General features: G+C 41.5%; 1 protein-coding gene across 4 annotated transcripts in view; it reads left to right on the top strand.

Annotated features, from left to right (window-relative positions):
- n6amt1 (N-6 adenine-specific DNA methyltransferase 1) overlaps positions 1 to 14,612 on the top strand; it is a 23,648-nt gene extending 9,036 nt beyond the window's left edge. For 3 of the 4 annotated variants that reach the window (XM_043701202.1, XM_043701203.1, XM_043701204.1), the window contains exons 5-7: positions 7,491 to 7,574; positions 9,513 to 9,654; positions 13,091 to 14,612. In XM_043701202.1, the coding sequence (XP_043557137.1) occupies positions 7,491 to 7,574; positions 9,513 to 9,654; positions 13,091 to 13,197 (333 nt within the window). In that variant the 3' untranslated portion in view covers positions 13,198 to 14,612. The remainder of the gene's footprint in view (positions 1 to 7,490; positions 7,575 to 9,512; positions 9,655 to 13,090) is intronic. The other variant, XM_043701205.1, reaches the window with a different exon arrangement.
- Positions 14,613 to 22,356: the final 7,744 nt, after the last annotated feature.

Here is a 22,356-nt window from a genome sequence, read left to right as displayed (position 1 = left end):
GAGTATTGAGTACAGGAGTTGGGAGGTCATGTTGTGGCTGTACCGGACATTGGTTAGGCCACTGTTAGAATATTACATGCAATTCTGGTCTCCTTCCTATTGGAAAGATGTTGTGACACTTGAAAGGATTCAGAAAAGATTGACAAGGATGTTGCCAGGGTTGGAGGATTTGAGCTATAGAGAGAGGTTTAACAGGCTGGGGCTGTTTTCCCTGGAGCGTTGGAGGCTGAGGGGTGACCTTATAGAGGTTTACAAAATTATGAGGGACATGGATAGGGTAAATAGGCAAAGGTTGGGGATAGGGAGTCCAGAACTAAAGGGCATAGGTTTAGGGTGAGAGGGGAAAGATATAAAATAGACCTAAAAGGCAACTTTTTCACGCAGAAGGTGGTACGTGTATGGAATGAGCTGCCAGAGGATGTGGTGGAAGCTGGTACAATTGCACCATTTGAGAGGCATTTGGATGGGTATATGAATAGGAAGGGTTTGAAGGGATATGGGCAGGGTGCTGGCAGGTGGGACTAGATTGGGTTGGGATATCTGGTCGGCATGGGCAGGTTGGACCGAAGGGTCTGTTTCCATGCTGTACATCTCTATGACTCTATGTCCTTGTTGCATTGTTTGTCTATTAGGCCACTGTGGATGAAGTTGCGGGGGTGTTCACTCTATGGAGATGTTCTTCTTACCTTTTGTAGGTTGGTAGTCCTGCAGTGTGTTTTAGCCCTTTTGGACAGGGTCCTAACGGACCTTCTCTTTGTGTTTGGGTGGTTGCTGTTGTAGTTCAGGACCTGGTCAGTGCGTGGCTTTCCTGTACACGCACTAACTGAGTGCCACTAAATGTCAAGACCAGCTGACCCTAGTAGCCACGCACAGATGATCAGGGCCTCGAATTCGACTGGGACAACACAACAATCATAGGTCAAGCCAAACAGAGAACAGCCAGAGAATTTATAGAGGCATGGCACTCATCCACAGACTCCATCAATAAGCACATAGACCCAATATACCTGCTACTACAATGAACAACTAGAAGCAGCAGGAATAGAACCAAATAAATTCCCGAAGACACCGTATAGCAGCGCTTCATAGGAGGCTCCAAAGCACTGAGGATGTTACATAGACAGGGGACGAAACATCTGCAGGTCAGTTTCCTAGCTCAGTGAAAATATGCACAACTGCAATTTACCAGGCTGTTGCTGGGTATTGAAGGTTTGACTTACAAAGAAAGGCTGGGACTTTTTTCACTCGAGCATAGGAGGTTGAGAGGCAACCTGATAGAAGTTTAGAAAATAATGAGGTGTAGATAGCGAATGGTAATTGTCTCTTCCCTAGGTGGGGTGAGTTCAAGACTAGGGGGCACATTTTTAAGGTGGAGCAGCATCTTAAAGACACGAGGCAATTTTTTTACCCAGCAGGTGGTTTGCATGTGGAACAAACGTCCCAAGGAAATAACGGATGTGGGTAGTACAATTACAATGTTTAAAAGATATTTGGATAGTTACATGAATAGGAAAAGTTTGGAGGTGTTTGAGCCAGAAGCATGCAGGTTTAGTTTGGGGTCATGTTCAGCATGGAGTGGTTGAACCAAAGGGTCTGTTTCTGTGCTGTATGCCTGAGATAAACAACAAAGTTTGATTTTGCACATGAGGTTTTAACAGCTAGATGGCAGTCTTCATGTTGAGTGGCAAGGATCCTATTTGCATACATTAACATCTCACCTCAATTATATCGAATTTGTTATTTTCCCAAGCAGTTGAAAGAAACTAGTCAGTGAGAATTTCTGACATAAAAGCTTTTTGTGCAGGTTTCTGGCAGCTGCAGCACAGTGGCATCTTCTCTGGGCTTGCACCTCAGCCAGTATTCCTCAACACCTCTAGACACGTTGTGGCCAGTCAATGCCTGCATTCTTTCTTCTTGAATGTTGGCACTGGACGAGATTGGCACCACATCTTCACGACACATCTCTGATTCACTTAATATCAGCTCACTGCTTCAGTCTTGCACTTTTGGTGCTCAGCAACACCTTTCACTTTAATACTGTTGCCAGGTCAATTTGTGAGCAGGGACAAATGACAATCTTGTGTTGCACCAAAGTGTAACTCAGCACTCCAAGCATGCCTTTAGTCCTCACTTTGCATCTATTTGGATGCTCATCATGCCTTTTTCCCCAGTGCACCTCAACCAGAATTTAAATGTTCGTAGTACTTCTGTCTTACCTTGCCTTTTAGCACAGATGCGAAGGAAAACAATTTAGGTTTGCCAGTAATTTTCAGTCATTTGAAGGGGATGGACATGTTAGCCTGAAACTGCGTGCTTCATCAATGTTGCACTTACAGCATGTACCAACAGTTTACAGGACACACACTCCCTGCGCTTCAAACAAATGGCCATGTCTCCTGAGTCTAAGGTGACTAGTCCTCAAGCAAGTCAGAGAGTGCTGCCACATTTCGTCAAGGGCGTTGTCCAGTGTTAGGCCAGAGGTTGGGATATGGTCAGTCTGGCATTGGTGGATTGTCATTTCAAGTGAGAGAGTGGGCTTGCCACAGTCAGTTCTGGAGTCTGTTCTCTGAAAGTCAAAGATTTATCAGGACTGACTGCTTTGATGGAAAGTTAGGGATGTCAGTTTTGGGGAGTGGAAGCAGTATGCTGAGATGCAGATTCATATAAGGGTGGGAGACCTGGAATTGCCTCCCTATGTTTATTCACAGCACATGGGTGACTGTGGTTCAAGAAGGCAATTAGGGAAGGATACTAAATGCTGTGTACCCAGGGATGCCCACATCCCAGGCTTGGGGGGGGGGGAAAAATGACAGAGCATGGGAAAGCTAGGGTTAACTGAGGGAGCTGGGAGGTTATCAATGGTCATCACCGTGGATTCAGTGGGGGACAGTGCACAACGGTGTTTAGTATAACTAAGCTGTATGCTTTGAGCTTCGGCAAAGTGGGGAAATGAATTAAAAGTTTTTTTGAGTGTGAATGTGACAAATAACAAATCCAATGGGGTCGACAGGAAGGCTAAGGCTGAAAGGAATCTGAAAGTTTAGGGGGTGGGCAACTGGATTAACAAGCTGAGCCAGTGACACTCTCTGTGAAGCATGACCTGTGTTAACACTCAGCCTTTATCTGATAGCCGTTGTATAATTGAAATGAAAATAGCCTGCCACCACATCTGAAGCTGGCTGAGCAGAGTCCTTTTATTACCTCTGAGAAAGCTGGCACTACTTGTTTGCTAAGTGAGGTCTTTCAAGAGGGCAATTGTTGTAATCCAACACACACGCACCCTCAGTATAGATTAATCTGTAATCACAGAATTCTGTGTCTGTCCTACCCTCTGAACCTGGAGGCGTGGGTTTTAAGTCTCACCTGCTCAAGAGTAGTAGTAACATCTCTGAACAGATTGATTTGAAAATATCTTCTGGATGTGAACCTCATGCATGTCTACTAAAAAATCTTGGCCAGAAGCAATCTTGACAATATCGTAGAGATGTACAGCACAGAAACAGACCCTTCAGTCCAACTCCTCCATGCTGACCAGATATTCTACATTAAGCTAGTCCTATTTATCAGCATTTGGCCCATATCCCTTTTAAACTCTTCCTATTCTTGTACCATCCGGATGCCTTTTAAATGCTGTAGTTGTACCAGCCTCCACAACTTGCTCTGGAGGCTCATTCCACACATGCACTGTCCTCTCTGTGAAAAGATTGCCCCTTAGGTCCATTTTAAATCTCTTATCTCTCGCCTTAAACCTCCTCACAGCACCAGAGACCCGGGTTCAATTCCCGCCTCAGGCAACTGTCTGTGTGGAGTTTGCACATTCTCCCCGTGTCTGCGTGAGTTTACTCCGGGTGCTCTGGTTTCCTCTCCTAACCTGCACATCTTTGGATTGTGTGAATTGGCCATGCTAAATTGCTCGTAGTGTTAGGTGAAGAGGTAAATGTAGGTGAATGGGTCTGGGTGGGTTGCTCTTCGGAGGGTCGGTGTAGACTTGTTGGGCTGAAGGGCCTGTTTCCACACTGTAAGTAATCTAATCTAATCTACTGTAGTCTTGGACTCCCTGACCCTGGGGAAAGGTCATTCAACATTACAAATAAATCCTAGTTAATGGCTGTGTAGCACAAGTAGTGTCCAGGCAGACTGTAAAGCATTGACCCTTGGACTAATATGTCAATTGATGTTATGGACAAAGAGATTCCAACTAGAGGCAAGTAAAAGTTAATCTTTATTAGTATTTAAATCACTTACAACATGCATGTATCTCATTAATTCTCATATTCAACTCACTACTCTGCATTGCTACTCCAGTGCACTGTAAGCATTTAAACTTTAATACTATCTATGTATGATGAACTGGCCAGGTTCACTCTGAGTTGAAGTCTTCAGAGTCCCAAACACAAGGTCTTCTTGCAATGGTGGGTCTCGTTGTTTCCAATGTCTCTATCTCTGTGTCTTTTTTTCCTTGTAACCTTCCAGAATGATCACTGATGTATCCTTTGACCAGAATCCTCAGGACTCTGAGATTCTAAGAGTTGTGCAAATACATGATAGCTGTTTCCTTGGTTCCTCTTATCAGTTTTATTTTATCCCTTTTTGCAAGCGTAGAGGTTGAATAACCTTTAGCATGAGACTAGTCAGCAGTCTGGTTTTACTTCCTTTTACAGTAGACTGATTTTTTTTTTGTAAAGTTAGCATAATTTTCCATCATGCATGATAGGCTTCAACTTTGTTAGTCTTGGCGTCACAAACATTTCACCTAAGCTCTTTAATTTACATTCAGAGCTTTATAGCCTGCACAAGATTGACAAGCTGCTTGGACTACAATGTGCCCGGTATTATCTTACATGCCTTCCTTGATTAATGTGGGACGGTGAAGTTATCATTTTCCTACCACACTGACAATCTCCCCCCATTTGTTATTAATAGCTAATATTGTGAAGTCCTCTCCTGCCTGGGACTGAGCAGAAATCTAGTCAGCAACCTTTGTTTTTGCCTTGGCCAGCTGTGGAGATGTGGTAATGATATGCTAACCATCATGTGCTCCAACTCTAACCTTGTGAAAGTCCCCACAGAACTGTCCGTAACTAAGCTGGTGGAGGTGCAGGAGGCAGCCTTGTTGCTGCTTCCTCTGAGGCATTTTTACTTCTTCTTCAGAAGTCAGGGAGGAGATTGCTGTCTTTGGGTAGGGAATGTTCAGATGTCACTAGTGCCTGCAGAAGATTGTGAAGTAAATGTAGAAGCTTTGAAATGTTAAGAATACATTCAAGGATGTAATGAGGGAGCAGCACAGCACTTGACAATGAATCTTATTTGGTTGGTGGGGTATGGAGGTCTCTGCATCCTCACCTAAGTAGTTTCTATCCTCACCTATGCATTCAAGAAATTTCCTCACATAGGATAGGAAATGATATTGGCACCCCACCATCTGCTCTGGCTCTCTGCCCTTTTCTGTGCTATCCTTCCTGTAGTTACCTAAAGCTAGGGATTGAGTGAGATGAAAGTACAGCTTAACGTTTTCATGCAGGTAGAAGAAAAGTAGTGAGCTATCCCAAGTGGGAAAGTAGGAAGCACAGAGGGCATGAAGGGTTATTGGTTTGGGAGGATGGGGTGTATGTGAGCGATTGAGGGAAGATGAGAGTAATAATGACTGGTAGACCATACTCCTTAGGAGGAGAGTGCAGTAGCAGAGTTAGACTGTGAGGAAACAGAGACACATTGTATTTACCCTCACAGAGAGGAGAAAGTCATTAAGTTTTTTGCTACACTGCTTGTCTGTCTTCTGGGCCATGGCTGCTGCAGTAAGGCACAGGTGGAAACTTCAAACCAGGCTGGCAGTTTTTTGTGCTGAGGCCTTCTCTTGATGGTTTTGAAGAATGAAAACTAACATAACCCTGCCCCACCAGGACCTCCAGATCCCTGTCAGCAAATCTGGGTGCTAACCATCCTCCTTTTATCATCCATCTTCAGGGAAATTCATCCCATGCTGGGATGGAAAAAGGAAGTTTCTGGCTGGCAGCCTCTGACCTGGTGCACAGTTGGGCTTTAAGTATGGCATTGTGAAGAGAAACCTGGAAATTCTGAGCAGTTGGAGCCGTACCTAGCAAATAAGAAGATAGTTGTAGTTGTTGGAGTTCTGTCATCTCTGTTCAGGACATCTCTGCAGGTGTTTCTCCAGGTAGAGTCCTAGGTCCAACCATCTTCGCCACTTCTTCAATCACCTTCCCTCCATCATAAGGTCAGAAGTAAGAATGTTCACCAATGTTCAGTGCCATTCACAACTCCTTAGATACTGAAGCAGCTCATGGACAATATCTAGGCTTGTGCTGACAAGTTGCAAGTAACATTTGCATCTTGGAAATGTCAGGCATTGACCATGTTCAATGAGGGACAATGTAACTACTGCAGCTTGATTATTCAATGGTGTTGCCATCACAGAATTCACCCACCGTCAACATCCTGGGGGTTACCATTGACCAAAAACTCAACTGTACTAGCCACATAAATGCAATGGCTATAAGAGCAAGTCAGATGCTAGGAATACTTTGGTGAGTAACTCACTCCCTGACACCCTAAAGCCTGTTCACCATCTACAAAGTGCAAATCAGGAGTGTGATGGAATGCTTTCCACTTGTTTGGATGGGTGCAGCACCATTGACACTCAAAACACAAACTTGGTACCATCAGCCTGCTTGATTGTCACTGAATCCACAAGCGTTTGCCCTTTCCGCCACTGATGCTCAGTAGCACCAGTATGTACTGTCTACAAGATGCACTGCAGAAATTCATCAAAGATCATTAGATAGTACCTTCCAAATCCACAGCCACTTCTATCTAGAAGGACAAGGGCAGCAGATACATGGAACCCCACCCACCTGCAATTTCCCTTCCCATCATACTGACTTAGGAATATTTTGCCATTCCTCCAGTGTTACTGGGTAAAAATTATCAATCCCCTCCCTAAAGAGCATTGTGGGTCAACCCACAGCACATGAATTGCAGCATTTCACCACCACCTCAAGGGCAACTAGGATGAACAGTAAATGCTGGCCAGCCAGGTGAGCTGTGTAAAATTGAGTGAGAAAACCCACTGGAGCAAACAGGGAGAAGCTCTAGATGAAAGTTGCTGAAAGTGAACACTTAGCTGATCTTTGGGAAAAGTCAGCCCAAGGATTATTTTCTATTTGTTTTTTGGCAATTTGTACTCCTTATGTTCTAATATTAGAATTAGTATTAGATTTAATCTTTGCAAATTGTCAGAATTTGGATTTGATGCCTTGGTGTAATGCACTGGAACACACAACATTTCGTGGTTGAATAGATGTTCCATCCTGTCGGAGATGCATTTCAATTAGGACTGAATGGAAAACCTATGAAAAGAAGTTTAATTTGTAAAGTAACAAACTGAATAGTTGGCCTCAAGATTTCTGTTCTTTTGTTCTGATGCTGAAAAAAGTTAACTATTTGTTTTAATTTTTGTTTTATTGTAATTTTAGGTTACAGGATTATTGCCACGGCTGCAAAATCAAGTTGATGTGTTAATATTTAACCCACCTTATGTGGTGACTCCTTCAGAAGAAGTGAGTATATGTGAATGAAACTTTGACTTTTCAAATTATGTAATTTTGCTCCAGTGTATCAAGCTGTGCTAATGTTAAAATATTAAAACTGTGTGATAGTCTATTTCCAGAAATAGCTGAAAAATGTGTTGCTGGAAAAGCCCGGCAGGTCAGGCAGCATCCAAGGAGCAGGAGAATCGACTTTTCGGGCATAAGCCCTTCTTCAGGAATGGCTGCTCCTTGGATGCTGCCTGACCTGCTGCGCTTTTCCAGCAACACATTTTTCAGCTCTGATCTCTGGCATCTGCAGTCCTCACTTTCTCCTATTTCCAGAAATAATCTGAATAAAAGTCCTAACCTCAGAAAAAATGTTCTTGGTTGTGGTGATGCAAATTTGAATCATGTTTGACACTTTGCTAGAAATCAATTTCTGTCTAGCTGTATTAGAGCAAATAGTAATTTTCTCACTCTTGAATGTTCATCTCTGTGCAGCAATGGCTTTAGGGAATATTACATTCAGGAGGCCATTTCAATGGACTTTTCTCCTTCAGCCATGTTCCCATAGCACTGGCAAAATAAAGTTGAAAATGTCTGTGTCGAAAAGTATGGTGCTGGAAAAGCACAGCCAGTCAGGCAGCATCTAAGGAGCAGAAAAGTCAACATTTCGAACATTAGTTCTTCTTCAGGAATGAGGGGGTATCCCAAGGGAGCTGAGATAAATGGGAGGGAGGTGGTGCTGGGAGGAAGGTAGCTGGGAATGTAATAGATAGATGATGGTGGGTGATGGTGATAGATTGGAGAGGAGGGTGGAGTGGATAGGTGGGAAAGGAGATGGACAGGTAGGACAGTTCAAGGGGTGGTGTTGAATTGGAGGGTTGGACCTGGAATAAGGAGGGGGCAGGGAAAATGAGGAAACTGGTGAAATCAACATTAATCCCGTGTGGTTGGAGGGTCCCAAGGCAGAAGATGAGGCGTTCTTCCTCCTGGCGTTGGGTGGCTATAGTTTGACGGTGGAGGCGATCAAGGATTTATAGGTCCTTGGCGAAATGGGAGGGGGAGTTGAAGTGTTCGGCCACACAGCAGTGGGGTTGATTGGGGTGTGTGTCCCACACGTTCTCTGCAATGTTTCGCCAGTTGGCGTCCTGTCTCCCCACACCTCGTCTCCGTCCAAGGCCCCAAAGGATACTTCCACACCTGACAGCAATTTACCTGTACTTCCAAGCATGTCATCTACTGTGTCCATTGCTCTGAATGTGGTAAAACCCACCACCAACATGGGATCAATGTTGATTTTACCAGTTTCCACATTTCCCCTGCCCCCACCTTATCCCAGATCCAACCCTCTTACTAGGCACTGCCCTCTTGAACTGAGCTACCTGCCCATCTCTCTTCCCACGTATCCACTCCGCCTTCCTCTCTGACCTATCAACATCACTCCTCTCTTTCATCCACCTATCTCATTCCCAGCTACCTTCTACCCCCCACCCTCTCATTTATCCCTCAGCCCCCTTAGACCACCCACCCATTCCTGATGAAGAGCTTAAGCTCGAAACGTCGACTCTCCTGCTCCTTGGATACTGCCTGACTGGCTGTGCTTTCGCAGGACTACACCTTTTGACTCTGATCTCCAGTATCTGCTATCCTCACTTTCTCGAGTTGAAAATGTCTGTCAAACCGAGTGGCTGTTTGAAGCTGTGAGATTTGGAGATTGTCATGTAATGCTGGTGATTTTTAAGTGATTGGGATGTACTTAGTTCTGTATTTGGCTTGGAAGCTTTTTGCATTTCCTTTCGTATTTGTATGCTACTTTAACTGGTGGCACCAAAATCATTGGCAGTGTCATGCTCCTACTACCCAGTGTTTGAGTCTTTTGTGTATTGTGATGTATTTCAGGTTATTTTGAGAAAGAAAATTAAGTTTTGTTTTACCTTCTGCAGTTAACTTTTTTTCCCCCCTCAGGTAGGTAGTTGTGGCATTGAGGCATCTTGGGCTGGTGGCAAAAGAGGTCGTGAAGTCATGGATAGGCTCTTTCCTCAGGTCTCCGCCCTCTTATCAAGCCAGGGATTATTTTATCTGGTTACAGTTCGAGAAAATTACCCAGGTGAGATACGATTCCATATTACTAGTAGCTAGCATCTTGTTGAAAGAAAAGGTGGGTAAAGGCTTCTCACCATGTGAAATCTCAAGTCTGTGACTTTTGGTCTTCTTTTCCCTCTTTTTTTACGGGAATGGAAAGTGAATGTAGTGTTTCTTGAACAGTAGTTTTTAAATGTCAATTTAGATGGATGCTGTGGGGAGGAGAAAAATCTAGAAAGCATTTCATTTTTGATCATTCTCATCAAGTTACCAGTAATCAGATGAAGAATAATAGTCTGCTTTTCATCTCAGGTCAAAAATGATGTATGTTATAAGGTGAGGTTTGAAAGAAGAGGAAAAGGGTACACATTTATTGTGGTTTGTGGTTGTTTTGTTCTTTTGTTTGCTTTGTGTTTATGATAGTGAATACTGATAACCACGACAGGGAGTTGGCTGGACGAGTTGCAGACTGAGCTGAATCAGTTGCTATTGGTGGGTTTAATTTCCTCTCATTGGGTTTAATATCTCCAAACCAGTTATTCAGAATGTAACAATATTATATAAATATATTTATATAATCAGCGAAATTAGTGAGAAGGCAAAAGGATTTTTAGGTTTTCATATGGGGTGTTTCGGTATCTATTCTGGTGTGGTTATAGCCCTCCTGTTTCTGAGAGGACTGCTGACTGAACACCCAGAAATATGCATAAGCTAATCAAGAGTTAGTAATCAGGAGGTACACATTTGTTGTCTAATGGTTATTGTTCTCTCAGTGGAATGTTTCACCACAGCATTATAGCAGAAAACCAAATCAATACATAGAGTTCAGGGTGGGGCACATTAATTTCATGTTTCATTATGCTGCAGTATTGTAATACTTGAGCTTTTTGTGTTTATTTTTCCTGTCTTTGCAAATTCTAATAAAGATGCCATTTACCCTGAAGTTCATTTTTTGATTTTCTTTTGTATTAATCTTTGCTTTGGTACTTTACATTTACATTCACCAAAGAGAAGCATGTGAAGGATGTTGAGGTATGGGAAAGGTGTGTGAATACTCGGGACAACGTAATGAAGAAGGAAGTGTTGGGTATCTTGAAATCTACTAATGGAGACAAATCCTGAGGGCCAGATGGGATCTATCGCAGGATACTATAGGAGGCAAGGGAAAAAATAGCTGGGGCCTTAACAGACATCTTTGTATCCTCCTTGGCTTCAGGCAAGGTTCCAGTGGACTGGAGAAGAGCCAGTGTTGCTCCTTTGTTCAGAAGGGAAACAGAATCCAGCTAATTATAGGCCGGTGAGCCTGCTGTCAGTGTTGGAATAGATATTGAGAAACATATTTTATTCACATTTGGAAATAAATGACTTGTTATTGATAAGCAATGTATGGGAAATGTCATGACTTATCAACTTTGAGTTATTTGAGGACATAACAAGAATGATTGATTTGATGAGGAAAGGGGAGTGGATGTTGTCTACACGGACTTTAATCAGGCATTTGATAAGGTACCTCATGGCAGGCTGGTACGAAAGCTAGGATCCACTGGGGGTGGCACAGTGGTTAGCACTGCTGCCTCACAGCGCCGGAGACTCGGGTTCAATTCCCGCCTCAGGCGACTGACTGTGTGGAGTTTGCACGTTCTCCCTGTGTCTGCGTGGGTTTCCTCCCACAGTCCAAAGATGTGCAGGTCAGGTGAATTGGCCATGCTAAATTGCCCGTAGTGTTAGGTAAGCGGTAAACGTAGGGGTATGGGTGGGTTGCGCTTCGGTGGGTCGGTGTGGACTTGTTGGGCCAAAGGGCCTGTTTCCACACTGTAATGTAATCTAATCTAAAAAAAATCTCATGGGATCTGAGATGTGTTGGTTAAATGGATACAGAATTGGCTTGGTTATTGGAGACAGGGTAGCAGTAGATTGTTGCTTTTTGGATTGGAGATCAGCAGTGGTATTCCGCAGGAATCAGTGGTGGGACTTTTGTTTGTAATATATATGCAAATGATCTGGAGGAAATGTAGGTGAGTAAATTTGCAGATGTCAGCAAAACTTGTGGAGATAGTGAGGAGGATTGTCAAAGGATGCAGCAGGATTTGAGTAGAGAAATGGCAGATGGATCCAATTAAGTGTGAAGTGAAGCATTTTGGAAAATCAAATTCTGGTGCGAATTACACAATAAATGTTAGAGCCCTTAGCACTGACATAGAGATCTGTGAACCTGTACACCCAGACCCCTCTGAAAGTGGCAACACAAGTAGATAAGGTAGTCAAGAAGGCATACAGCATGCTTGCCTTCACCAGCCAAGGCATCAAGTATAAAAGTTAGCAAGTTATGTTACAGCTGTATAAGACTTTAGATCAGCCTTGGAATATTGTGTGCAGTTCTGGTCACCACATCACCAGAAGGACATGGATGCTTTGGAGAAGGTGCAGAGAAGGTTTAACCAGGATGTTGCCTGGTTTAGAGGATTTTAGTTATGAGGAGAGATTGAATAAAATCTGATGGTTTTCACAGGCAAGACTGAGGCTGAGAGGTAATCTAATAGAGTTCTACAAAATTGAAAGGCATAGATGGGATGGATAGTCAGAGGCTTTTTCCAAAGGTGGAAAGGTGCAAGTCCAATGGGAGAGGGGGAGAAGTATGGGGAAAAGCTTTCATGCAGAGGGTGTTAGGTGCTTGGATGTGGTGGAAGCAGGCACTTTAGCAATGTTTAAAATGTAACTTGATAGACACCTGAATGGGAGGTGAACAGAGGGTTAGAAAGAGTGTATGTGCAATAGATAGCAGGTCTTAAGGATTAGGAATCGCTGCAAGCTAAGTTGGCCAAATGGTGTGTTCTATGTTGTATTAATCATTTATAGTTAGGGAATAAATTCTAAATCTGCTCGTCTTCCCAGTTTAAAATGTCTATTAGTTGGAATAATATGTGATAGTGATGGGTGGTACTCTTGCTTCACTGCTTTTGTAACTTCATTAGATTATTGAAGCTTTGTCTCTGTTTGTAATGTTGAATTTATTTCAATCAAAGTAGGAATGATCTCTTTTGACCCATGTGATTAAGTTACTAATTTAATCAGTTGGACCATTGAGAATGTGCATATTTGATGCTTGGACGGAACAGTGATAATCATATGCTTTAGTTTAAACTTAAGAACTTTTTATTGGAATGAATATGTACTTAGAAATGTTGGAACAATCCTTATCTTGTTACAATGATGCAATAAGTTGTTCATTTCTAACTGTGAAAGAATTCACAGTCCAAATAATTTTAAAGACACAAAAATTTTCATTAAAAAAAATTCTTCAATCTGCTGTTACATCTGCATCTATGTTAATAGAACATGAGAAAATATTTAGAAAATGTCCTTTAAATGTTTCTACTTTTTTACTCCAATGTTTTGGTTATTCACTTTTGCAGTAGTAATGCTTCCCTTTTATGCAAAAAACATTTTTTTGTATTTTACAGAGGAGATAATACAGTCACTGAAGAGGTCCAGTTTGAAAGGGACTGTGCTTATTTCAAGGCACGTTGGGGCAGAACACCTTTCAGTTCTCAAATTTTGGAAGAATTGATTGTCGGACTTGAACTGCCTCCATGTTGAATATCTCCTTTAAAAACTATGATTCTGAGGAAGAGAAGCAGCTTACTTGCTGCTTTCTTTGTAACTGGAGCTTTGATTTCCAGCTCCTGATGGATGCAATCCACTCTACTGCAGAAGGCCTGGAACAAGTTTTATTAAAAACTGGAAAGATGGTTTATAAATGAAAATTGGACGCCACTCTACTGAAGACTTGCAGCTGAGAAGAATTTCTGATGTTGGTCTTGAAAGTTGAGTTTTACTGAAGTAAAACTTAAGAGTTGAATAAGTCAAAATAACTAGTGAAATGACTTTTAAGCTCACTGGATTCATCAGTACTACGGGATGCCATGCCAAATAGTTGTTCTTCAGAACACCAGCTGTGAAGGAAAACAAAATATGCAATCAAACTACATACTGTACTTCACATTGTCACATTTGAGAGAATATTAGGGGGAAAACTTGAGATCTGTTGCAAAACCGAAATAAGCCTAACAGTTCGATACCTCCTCAAATGGTTCCTTCACACTTGGAGAGCTTTCAGGAGCCAGCTACAGAGTGGCATTCTGTGGAGAGGGAAGTTAAGAATGTTCCAGACCCTACCATAGTGTCAAGGAGTGAAGAGGCAGATTGTTCTAATTTTTATGCAGAGGGGTGCGAGTGGCCTAATTTTGAGTTTGGGCCAGCATTCTTACCCACACTGCCAACAACCTTGTCTTGCTGCTTCCCTCACCCATCCTTTTCAAAAAATATTCATTTTCTGAGAGTATGTCACTCTTTTTCAAGAGGGTGTCAATCAGACTCTTAATTGGCAACTGTGGGATCTTGTCTAGCATGTTCCACATTGAGCTGCCAGCCAACTAAACACCTCTTTGTTGCCTGCCAGTACCATTTGTGAAGTGGTGATTGCTGCTCATAATTTGCATACCTGAGGCTTAGGATTGCTTGGGGGTCCTGGCCACAGGTGGGAGGTGGATTGCGAAATAAATTTACAGGGGAATGGGGAAAGGAGGTGAGCTGAGGTGTAGCTGATCCTCAATGATCAAACTTGACCAGTGACTGAGTGCCTTTGAATGTGGGATCTCCCAGAATCCCTTCTCGAGCTTCCCATATGATGAATCTGCTGTCCACCACTGTATCAGTGGTCTCTGATTGAGGGAGCCTTAATGCCTTCAATTGGAAGTGGGGCAGGAAAGCCATCAGTGAGCTTTTCCACTACAGGCAATTGGGGCAGAGGTTTCCATTCACCACCTGGGCACCTGATTAAATGCTCCAAATCCCATCTACCAAACCTGCCAAAGGGTAGGGTGTTAAATTGTGTCCTAATGCAGTATACATATATCTGATATGTCAGTTTTTCTGTGCATTTCTAATATATTGTGATAAATAAATTTATAACTATTTCTAGCATCAATGGTATTGAATTAAGTTATTTCAGTAAATAGAATGTGTTAAAATTTTCAGTTAAAATAACACACACATTCTTCATCTGCTCCTCAGGATATTTGTATGGCCCCGTGGCAACTTTATCCTAAACCATCCTTCACCACCCAACAGCATTGTTCCCTAAAGTTCTCATACTTAGCAATGCCATCCTCCCCATTATCCATAGCACCTACTGCAAATTGGCATGGAGTGTATGTATCAAGAGCAGTCCTCCTGAACCATGTTCAGATGGAACCAATTGAAGGTTTAAATATCTGTTACAGCTTTGACTGAATCTCATAACTGTTAGTGCACAAGGGCCTAGAAGGCCTGTTGTGCTTGCACTGATTGGCTGTCTGAATAAACAGTTCACACCTCTTGCACTTTCTCCTAATAACTCCACATTCTTTTTTTGTTGATAACAATCTGATTCCCTTTCCTCCTCTATTCTTTGCCTCCACCACCCTTTTCAGGCAGTGCCTTCTATACCTAATCACTTGTTACTTAAATGTTTTGCTCCTGTTGCTTTCACTTTTGCCAGTTGTACATTTCATTTGTCAATCTTTTCAAGGTGGGAACAGTTTCTCCTTATCTACCCTGTGCAGACCTCTCCTGATTTTGAATGTGACATCTCCTCTCAACCTTCTGTCTTTTAAAGTAGTACAGTTCCCAAATTCTTCAATCTAAATAACTGCAGTTTCTCCATGCTTGGAAGCATTCTTGTGATTTTTCTCCAATCTTTCCAAAGCTTTCACATCTTGAGCTAAGGGCAAATTAATGCCCGATAGAAACTCAACCTAACCTCTTTTCTGTATGCTCTTTAATAAAGACTAGGATATGGTATGTTTTAATAACTGGTCTCTAAACCTGACCTACCACTTTTAATTATGAACATATATACCTCTGTCCTTCTGCTACTCCAACCTGAAGGTGCACCCTTTTGTTTTATATTGACTCTCCATGTTGTTGCAACCAAAACAAATCATAGATTGAGGCTGTTTGGCCCATAATTTCTGCTCCAGTTTGTTAAATGGGCATCATTACCTAAATCACATTACTTTCTCTATGTTGAACATCATCTGCCTCTTCTCTATTCATTCCATCAACTTGCCAATGACATTTTGAAGTTTCTAAACTGTCTTACTGTCAGTTTGCTATGTTTCCAAGTTTTGTATCATCTGCAAGTTGTGAAACTGCTGTGTATGCCAAGGTCCAGATCATTCATCTGTTAGGAAGGGCTAAGATCCCTGGTGAACTCCACAACAAACCTTGTTCCTTCTTCAGCAAACACATTTAATGAATACTTTGTTTCTTACCATCCAGCCAATTCATATGTTTCCATTGTCTTTTATTCTGTGAACTATAACTTTGCTCAAACATTTTGAGCAGCACTGTATCTAATGCCTTTATTACAACTGTCTCACTTTAGTTTTGGATAATTGAAGTTCTACGTTATAACTATATAACTCTTGGACTAGTAACTTTTTAAAAAAACTCATGGAAAATATTTAAACCCATTCAAATATTTGATCCTTCATAGGAACAACATGTTTTCATAACTGTACATTCCTTGAAACGTCACTCAAGCTGTAAACTTGGAATCCCTTGCTGCATTGCAGAAAACAGCCAAACATTAATAATAAATCTTGGGAAATGTCAACAAATCATCTATCATATGTGCTAACACAGGTTTTCTTTTTCACTTTTCTGACAACTGCAAGCCTTTCTAAACAAAAAATTCTTCATTTTTACAAGGCTGTGGATTTGAATAACTTGTCTTTATAGTCATGATTTGGAAATGCTGCTGTTGGACTGGAGTGTACAAAGTTAAAAATCACAACATCAGGTTATAGTCCAACAGATTTAATTGGAAGCACTAGCGTTTGGATCGCTGCTCCTTCGTCCACAACCACCTAATGAAGGAGCAATGCTCTGAAAGCTAATGCTTCCAATTAAACCTGTTGGACTATAACCTGGTGTTGTGATTTTTAACTTTGTTTTCATAGGGCCCCCTCTATCCTTGCTGCAGCAAAAAAAATTAATCTGTTACAACTCATTCCGAATGGCCCTGCTGACTTCAGGTAACCCTCGTGTGAGCAACATCCTGCACCCTCATCATATCAGAATGTAGTTTCTATGAGCAAATGAGATCTGTTGGGAACGGGGGAGAGATTTTTCAAATCAGGAGTCATTTTTAAAGATGCTTGGAGTCCCAGTGACTCCATAGAAACCTGAGTTTGAAAGTCTGTGACCTGGTCTGTAGCATGATTTGCTCCTTTTTTGTCAGGTTTGAGGTAGACGTCTGTTTCCATGACAACCTGGTGACACAATCTTGTCTCCAGGCAAGTTTGACAGGAGGTCACATCCTGACTCCACTTTACCTTGAACTGAAGGAGACTGAAACGTAGCCATTGTATAAAGTCATGTGGTTATAACAACAGACAAAATATCAAAGCCTTAACAAATCATTTCTCCTTTGGCAAAGACATACAGTTCAAGAGTACATTTCTGCAAAAAAAGCATCCTGTTCTGGTCCAGATCTGATCCTTCAGTGAAGCATGAAGTCTATTAAACCTGCTTTAATATGAAATTAAGATTTTAGTTTCTCTTGCTTAGTGATGCAGAGGATGTTGCCAGCCTGCAATTAACAGCTCTGATTCAATCACAGACTGAGAAAAATTTGGCTCTTGCATATCATTTAAGTGTTTAACGAATCTACATAAAAATGTTGCCATATTTATTTTTCAGTAGACCGGCAGAGGAGGCTAGTGTAATTTTAGATTTTCTTTAATAAGATGATCTCCTTGTGAACCCAACAGCTAAAACTGTACATCTAGGAAGTGAGAGTTAATAACATCTTAATGTAGCGACCCTGCAAAAGTCTAGAATTCTTAATCACAATGAAAACCTAGTGCAATTTGGATTATCTTGCAAATGTGTACAATTTCTTTCTGAGGCGTTGGTAAATTAGCTGCTTGTTGCTTGAACACAAACTGAGTTTTCCTTTACTTAGTGCCTCATTGTTGAGTAGAAATCTACCTGAGCCTTAGAAAGAAAGGTTTGGTTTATGGAAACATAGAAATTAGACCCAGGGTAATTCATTCGGCCCTCCGTCATGGCTGATCATCCAACTTAATATCCTGTTCCTGCTTTCCTCTCCAAATCCTTTGATCCCTTTAGCTATCTGCAGCATGGTTTAATATAGCGTCTTTCATAATTTTGAGATATCCCAAAACCAATGAAGTTTGTTTGAAGTTAAATCACTGTTGAAGGAACACAGTAGCTGATTTGGATTTAGAATTTTGTAATGTTGGTAGTTACAAGTGGATTTAGATTTTGTCGAGGAAACTGCTGAAGAATTAACATTTATCTTTGCATCAAATAAAGATTCTTTTGGCTGAAGTGATTTTCCCAAATGTGTCAATGAGATTCAGCAGCTATTTGCAAAGCTTAATCCTGGTTGTAGGCTGCTTTTAATTGGAAGTAAGCAATAGATCGATTTTTTTTTTTTGGATATTTGTCTTTGCTTACTTGTTTAAATGAATACCGTTCAATTCTGATTTTTTTTTAGTCTAGGATATTAGCATGTTTATTTCTTTGATAAATATGATAGTATACCGAAGGAAATTTTGATTTTTAATGTTGCGCACTCAGTTGATAAATGATCCAAGTGATATTGCTTTGTGGGAATTATTCATATTGTTCATGATCTGAAGGTATAATTATTGGTTTACTTTCTGTTACTTCATCTGTTAATGCTGGGTGGGCATTGTGTGTCCTGCTTCTGATGAGTGCGTCTCAAATGATGTTATTAATTTGTGTTCTTCACCTGTAGCTGTACAATTACTCAGTTTCTTTTTGATTAAAGATTTGCAGATTCTGGGGGTTCTGATGTACAATTCTGCGATCCATCTGCAGTGTACCAGAGCTAAGAGTGCTGATAAATACAGATGCAAAATGAAGATTCCTGTGCAAGCATCGAAAGTAGTTTTTCAGTAAGGATTTTGTTCAAACCTAACAATAAGATTTGTCAGCTGTCCTGCAGTTTCTTAGAGAAATATAAAGTGGCATATTTTAGGGAAATTGAAAAAATGGGGTTAGTGCGCCACATTGATTATCTTTTTGATGTAAGTTTATTGACCTGAAAAAATAATTTTTCTGATTCCACACATTTTAGAATAGAATCCCTACAGTGTGAAAACGGATCCTTCAGCCCAACAAGTCCACACCGACTCTCCGAAGAGACTCCCATCCAAACCCATTACTCTATATTTACCCCTGACTAATGCACCTAACTTACACATCTCTGGACACTTTGGCCAATTTAGCGTGGCCAATTCCCCTAACCTGCACATCTTTGGACTGTGGGAGGAAACCAGAGCACCCAGAGGAAGCCCACACAGACACTGGGAGAATGTGCAAACTCCACACAGACAGTCGCCCAAGGCTGGAGTCGAACCCAGCTCCCTAATACTGTGAGCCACCGTGCGTCCCATGTTGGCTGACCACCTGAGTATTTCAAGTATTTTAAGTTTTATTTAAATTTCCAACATCTGCCATATTTTGATTTATGGAATGAATATAAAAACAAGGAAATTATATTGAATTTGTACAAGGCCTCTTTTAAGCCTTTGTGGGCCTATATCATATAGTCTGGGTACATATTTATAAAAAGTACCTTAGTCCTGCCAAGGGTGTGGAAAAGAGTCAGTAAAATTATGCCCAAAACGATTATTGTTACCAAACTGATCTTTACTAAATCCAATTTCATATTCTTTGCTGTATATACTAAAATAATGGATAATTTTGTGTGAAAGTTGATCCCTCCCAAAGAATCCTTTATTTTTCATATATCTTAAGTATAAATTGCCCACTAACATTTAGCCAGGAAAACAAACTTTTCCTCCCTATCACCACTTGCTACAAAGGTAAACTCACCCTGGTTCAAACCTACTCGTCTATAGAATCATAAATAGCATGACTTCAAAGATCAATTCAGTTCCTTGTCTGAACATGTGATGTCAAGGTGATGGTGCATGCTTCATTCTCATCAATAATATCTAATATGACAATATGGCATTCAGAAATACCAAAATATAGACCACAGTCCAGTTTAAACTACAAGTCATTGGCATTACAGAACAGCTGGATAATTCAAGATGTCTGAGAAGAATATTAAAGATTGGAGGCAGATTGAAAGTGGTAATCTCTATTATTAAGAGACTTCTTATAACCCATATATTCTGCTAGATTTCATTAGGGAGGAAGCCATTATTTTCTGTATAAATACTCTTTCTGAAAACAAATATACTAACATTATGAAAATGTTAATTTATTTTATTCTTATTAATTAAGGCTTGTTGCATTGGTGGCTCAATAGTTAGCACTGCTGCCTCACAGCGCTACGGACCCAGGTTTGATTCCAGCCTCGGGCGATTGACTGTGTGGAGTTTGCTCATTCTCCCCATGTCTGCGTGGGTTTCCTCCCACAGTCCAGAGATGTGCAGGTCAGGTGAATTGGACATTCTACATTGCCCATAGTGTTAGGTGCATTAGTCAGAGAGAAATGGGTCTTGGTGGGTTACTCTTCAGAGGGTCGGTGTGGACTTGTTGGGCCAAAGGGCCTGTTTCCGCACAGTAGGGAATCTAATCTAATTAGTAAGCAGCCAGATATATAATTGGTCAAGTAATATTTTTCAAATAATTTTTAATTGAAATATTAAAAATAATCAATAATTATTTTAAAGCTGGGTTATGTTTTTAAAAATCTTATTGGTTGAAAGTGCTAATTTGCCTCTTTAGGTTCCATGATTTTGGAACGGTGCCATGTCTGATAAAATGTTCATACCTATTTTATTCTAACCTTAATATCTCAAAGATGAAACAAAACAACAGACTGTTGTGTGAATTCAGGTAGCAAAAGGTGCAACAATGTTCATCTAAAAATACAATATATGCAGGCAGTCAAACTTCATTTAAAACAAACTGATAAATTGACCAATTATTTCAGACCACATTTGTTTCTTGAGTTGAAGTCTCTTAGTGAAATCATTGCTAACCAGTCACATATTAAATTCCTGAAGAAGGGCTTATGCCCGAAACGTCGATTCTCCTGTTCCCTGGATGCTGCCTGACCTGCTGCGCTTTTCCAGCAACACATTTCCAGCTCTGATCTCCAGCATCTGCAGACCTCACTTTCTCCACATATTAAATACACCCAAAGGCAAATCTGAAAGAATGAATGTCAACGAAGCACCTTGAGGAACCTAAACCTTCATATCAATCTGCTCACCTGTTTTGCATTGATACTTGTATTCTTTTAAAATATTTTTTTCTATTAATCTACTAGTCAAGAATTCATCAGAAGCCAGAGGTTTTGCAGTAGCCCCCTGTACCAGAGGGAGATACGTTCCACGACCTACCGCGGAAACCCGAAACTGTGGGTATTAGTGAATCCATTCACTTAAATGGGAAATTTACCTCTCCGGCAGCCCCTTGGTCCCTCGTTCTGGAATGTTCCACGTAATATGTTTGGGCCACAGCAAACCGTGGTAACTGAAACCACGGAAACTGACTCCATGGATATGTTAAGGGATAAAACGTTTAGAACTGAGATCTGGATATATTTCTTCACCCAGAGAGTGATGGGTCTGTGGAATTCACCACTACCACAGAAAGTGGTTGGGGCAAAACATTGTGTTTTCAGGAAGGAGGTAGATGTCCTTTGATCCCTTTCACCACAAGAGCTATATGGGTGAGGGCAGCATTAGTGTATGATTTTATTGGATGGCAGAGCAGACTTGAGGGGCTGAATGGCCTACTCCTGCTTCTATCTTCTATGTTTCTAAGGCTCATCTCCTGTATAAATTTCATATATTTGATTTTCTTGGGTTATTTTGAGTTAATTTACTGCATAATCAGGAATGTAATTTTTTTAAGATAACCCCAATTTTTTTTAAAAACTTGTGATTAGAATAAAGTTGGCTACAGTTAAAAGTTAAATTGTAAAGTATGCGTATTAAAATTGCCAGAATGGATTCAGTTTCTCATGGATCTAATGAGTCTTGCCTCGAGCCAGACAAAGATGAAAACTAAATATTGCAGATTTCAAAGTTGAAATGGTAAATGCTGAAAATGTGTTGCTGGAAAAGCGCAGCAGGTCAGGCAGCATCCAGGGAACAGGAGAATCGACGTTTGGGGCATAAGCCCTTCTTCAGGAATAAGGAAAGTTTGTCCAGCAGGCTAAGATAAAAGGTAGGGAGGAGGGACTTGGGGGAGGGGCGTCGGAAATGTGATAGGTGGAAAGAGGTCAAGGTGAGGGTGATAGGTCAGACTGGGGTGGGGGCGGGGAAGCGAAAATCATGGAGCAGGTGGAGGGCATGGGTGGTGCCCTCTCTGAGGATGAAAGATCAGTCCTCAGCAGAGGCCTCACCTTCATTCCCCTACGCTCTCAGATTAATGAGTTCAACACGCGGCGTGACATCGAACAATTCTTCCGCCGCCTTCGCTTCCGTGCCTACTTCTTTAACCAAGGCTCTCGCCCGCCCTCTGACGACCCCTTCTCCCGCCTCCAACACACCCCATCCACCTGGACACCCCGTGCTGGCCTTCTCCCTGCCCTCGACCTCTTCATAGCCAACTGCTGCCGCGATATTAACCGCGACCTGAACTCCCCCACCCCACTCACCCACTCCAACCTCTCACCCTCGGAACGCGCAGCCCTCCACTC

The sequence above is a fragment of the Chiloscyllium plagiosum genome, chromosome 12, assembly GCF_004010195.1.
Source record: "Chiloscyllium plagiosum isolate BGI_BamShark_2017 chromosome 12, ASM401019v2, whole genome shotgun sequence".
NCBI classification, from domain to species: domain Eukaryota; kingdom Metazoa; phylum Chordata; class Chondrichthyes; order Orectolobiformes; family Hemiscylliidae; genus Chiloscyllium; species Chiloscyllium plagiosum.
This window is presented reverse-complemented; position numbering and strand designations above follow the sequence as displayed.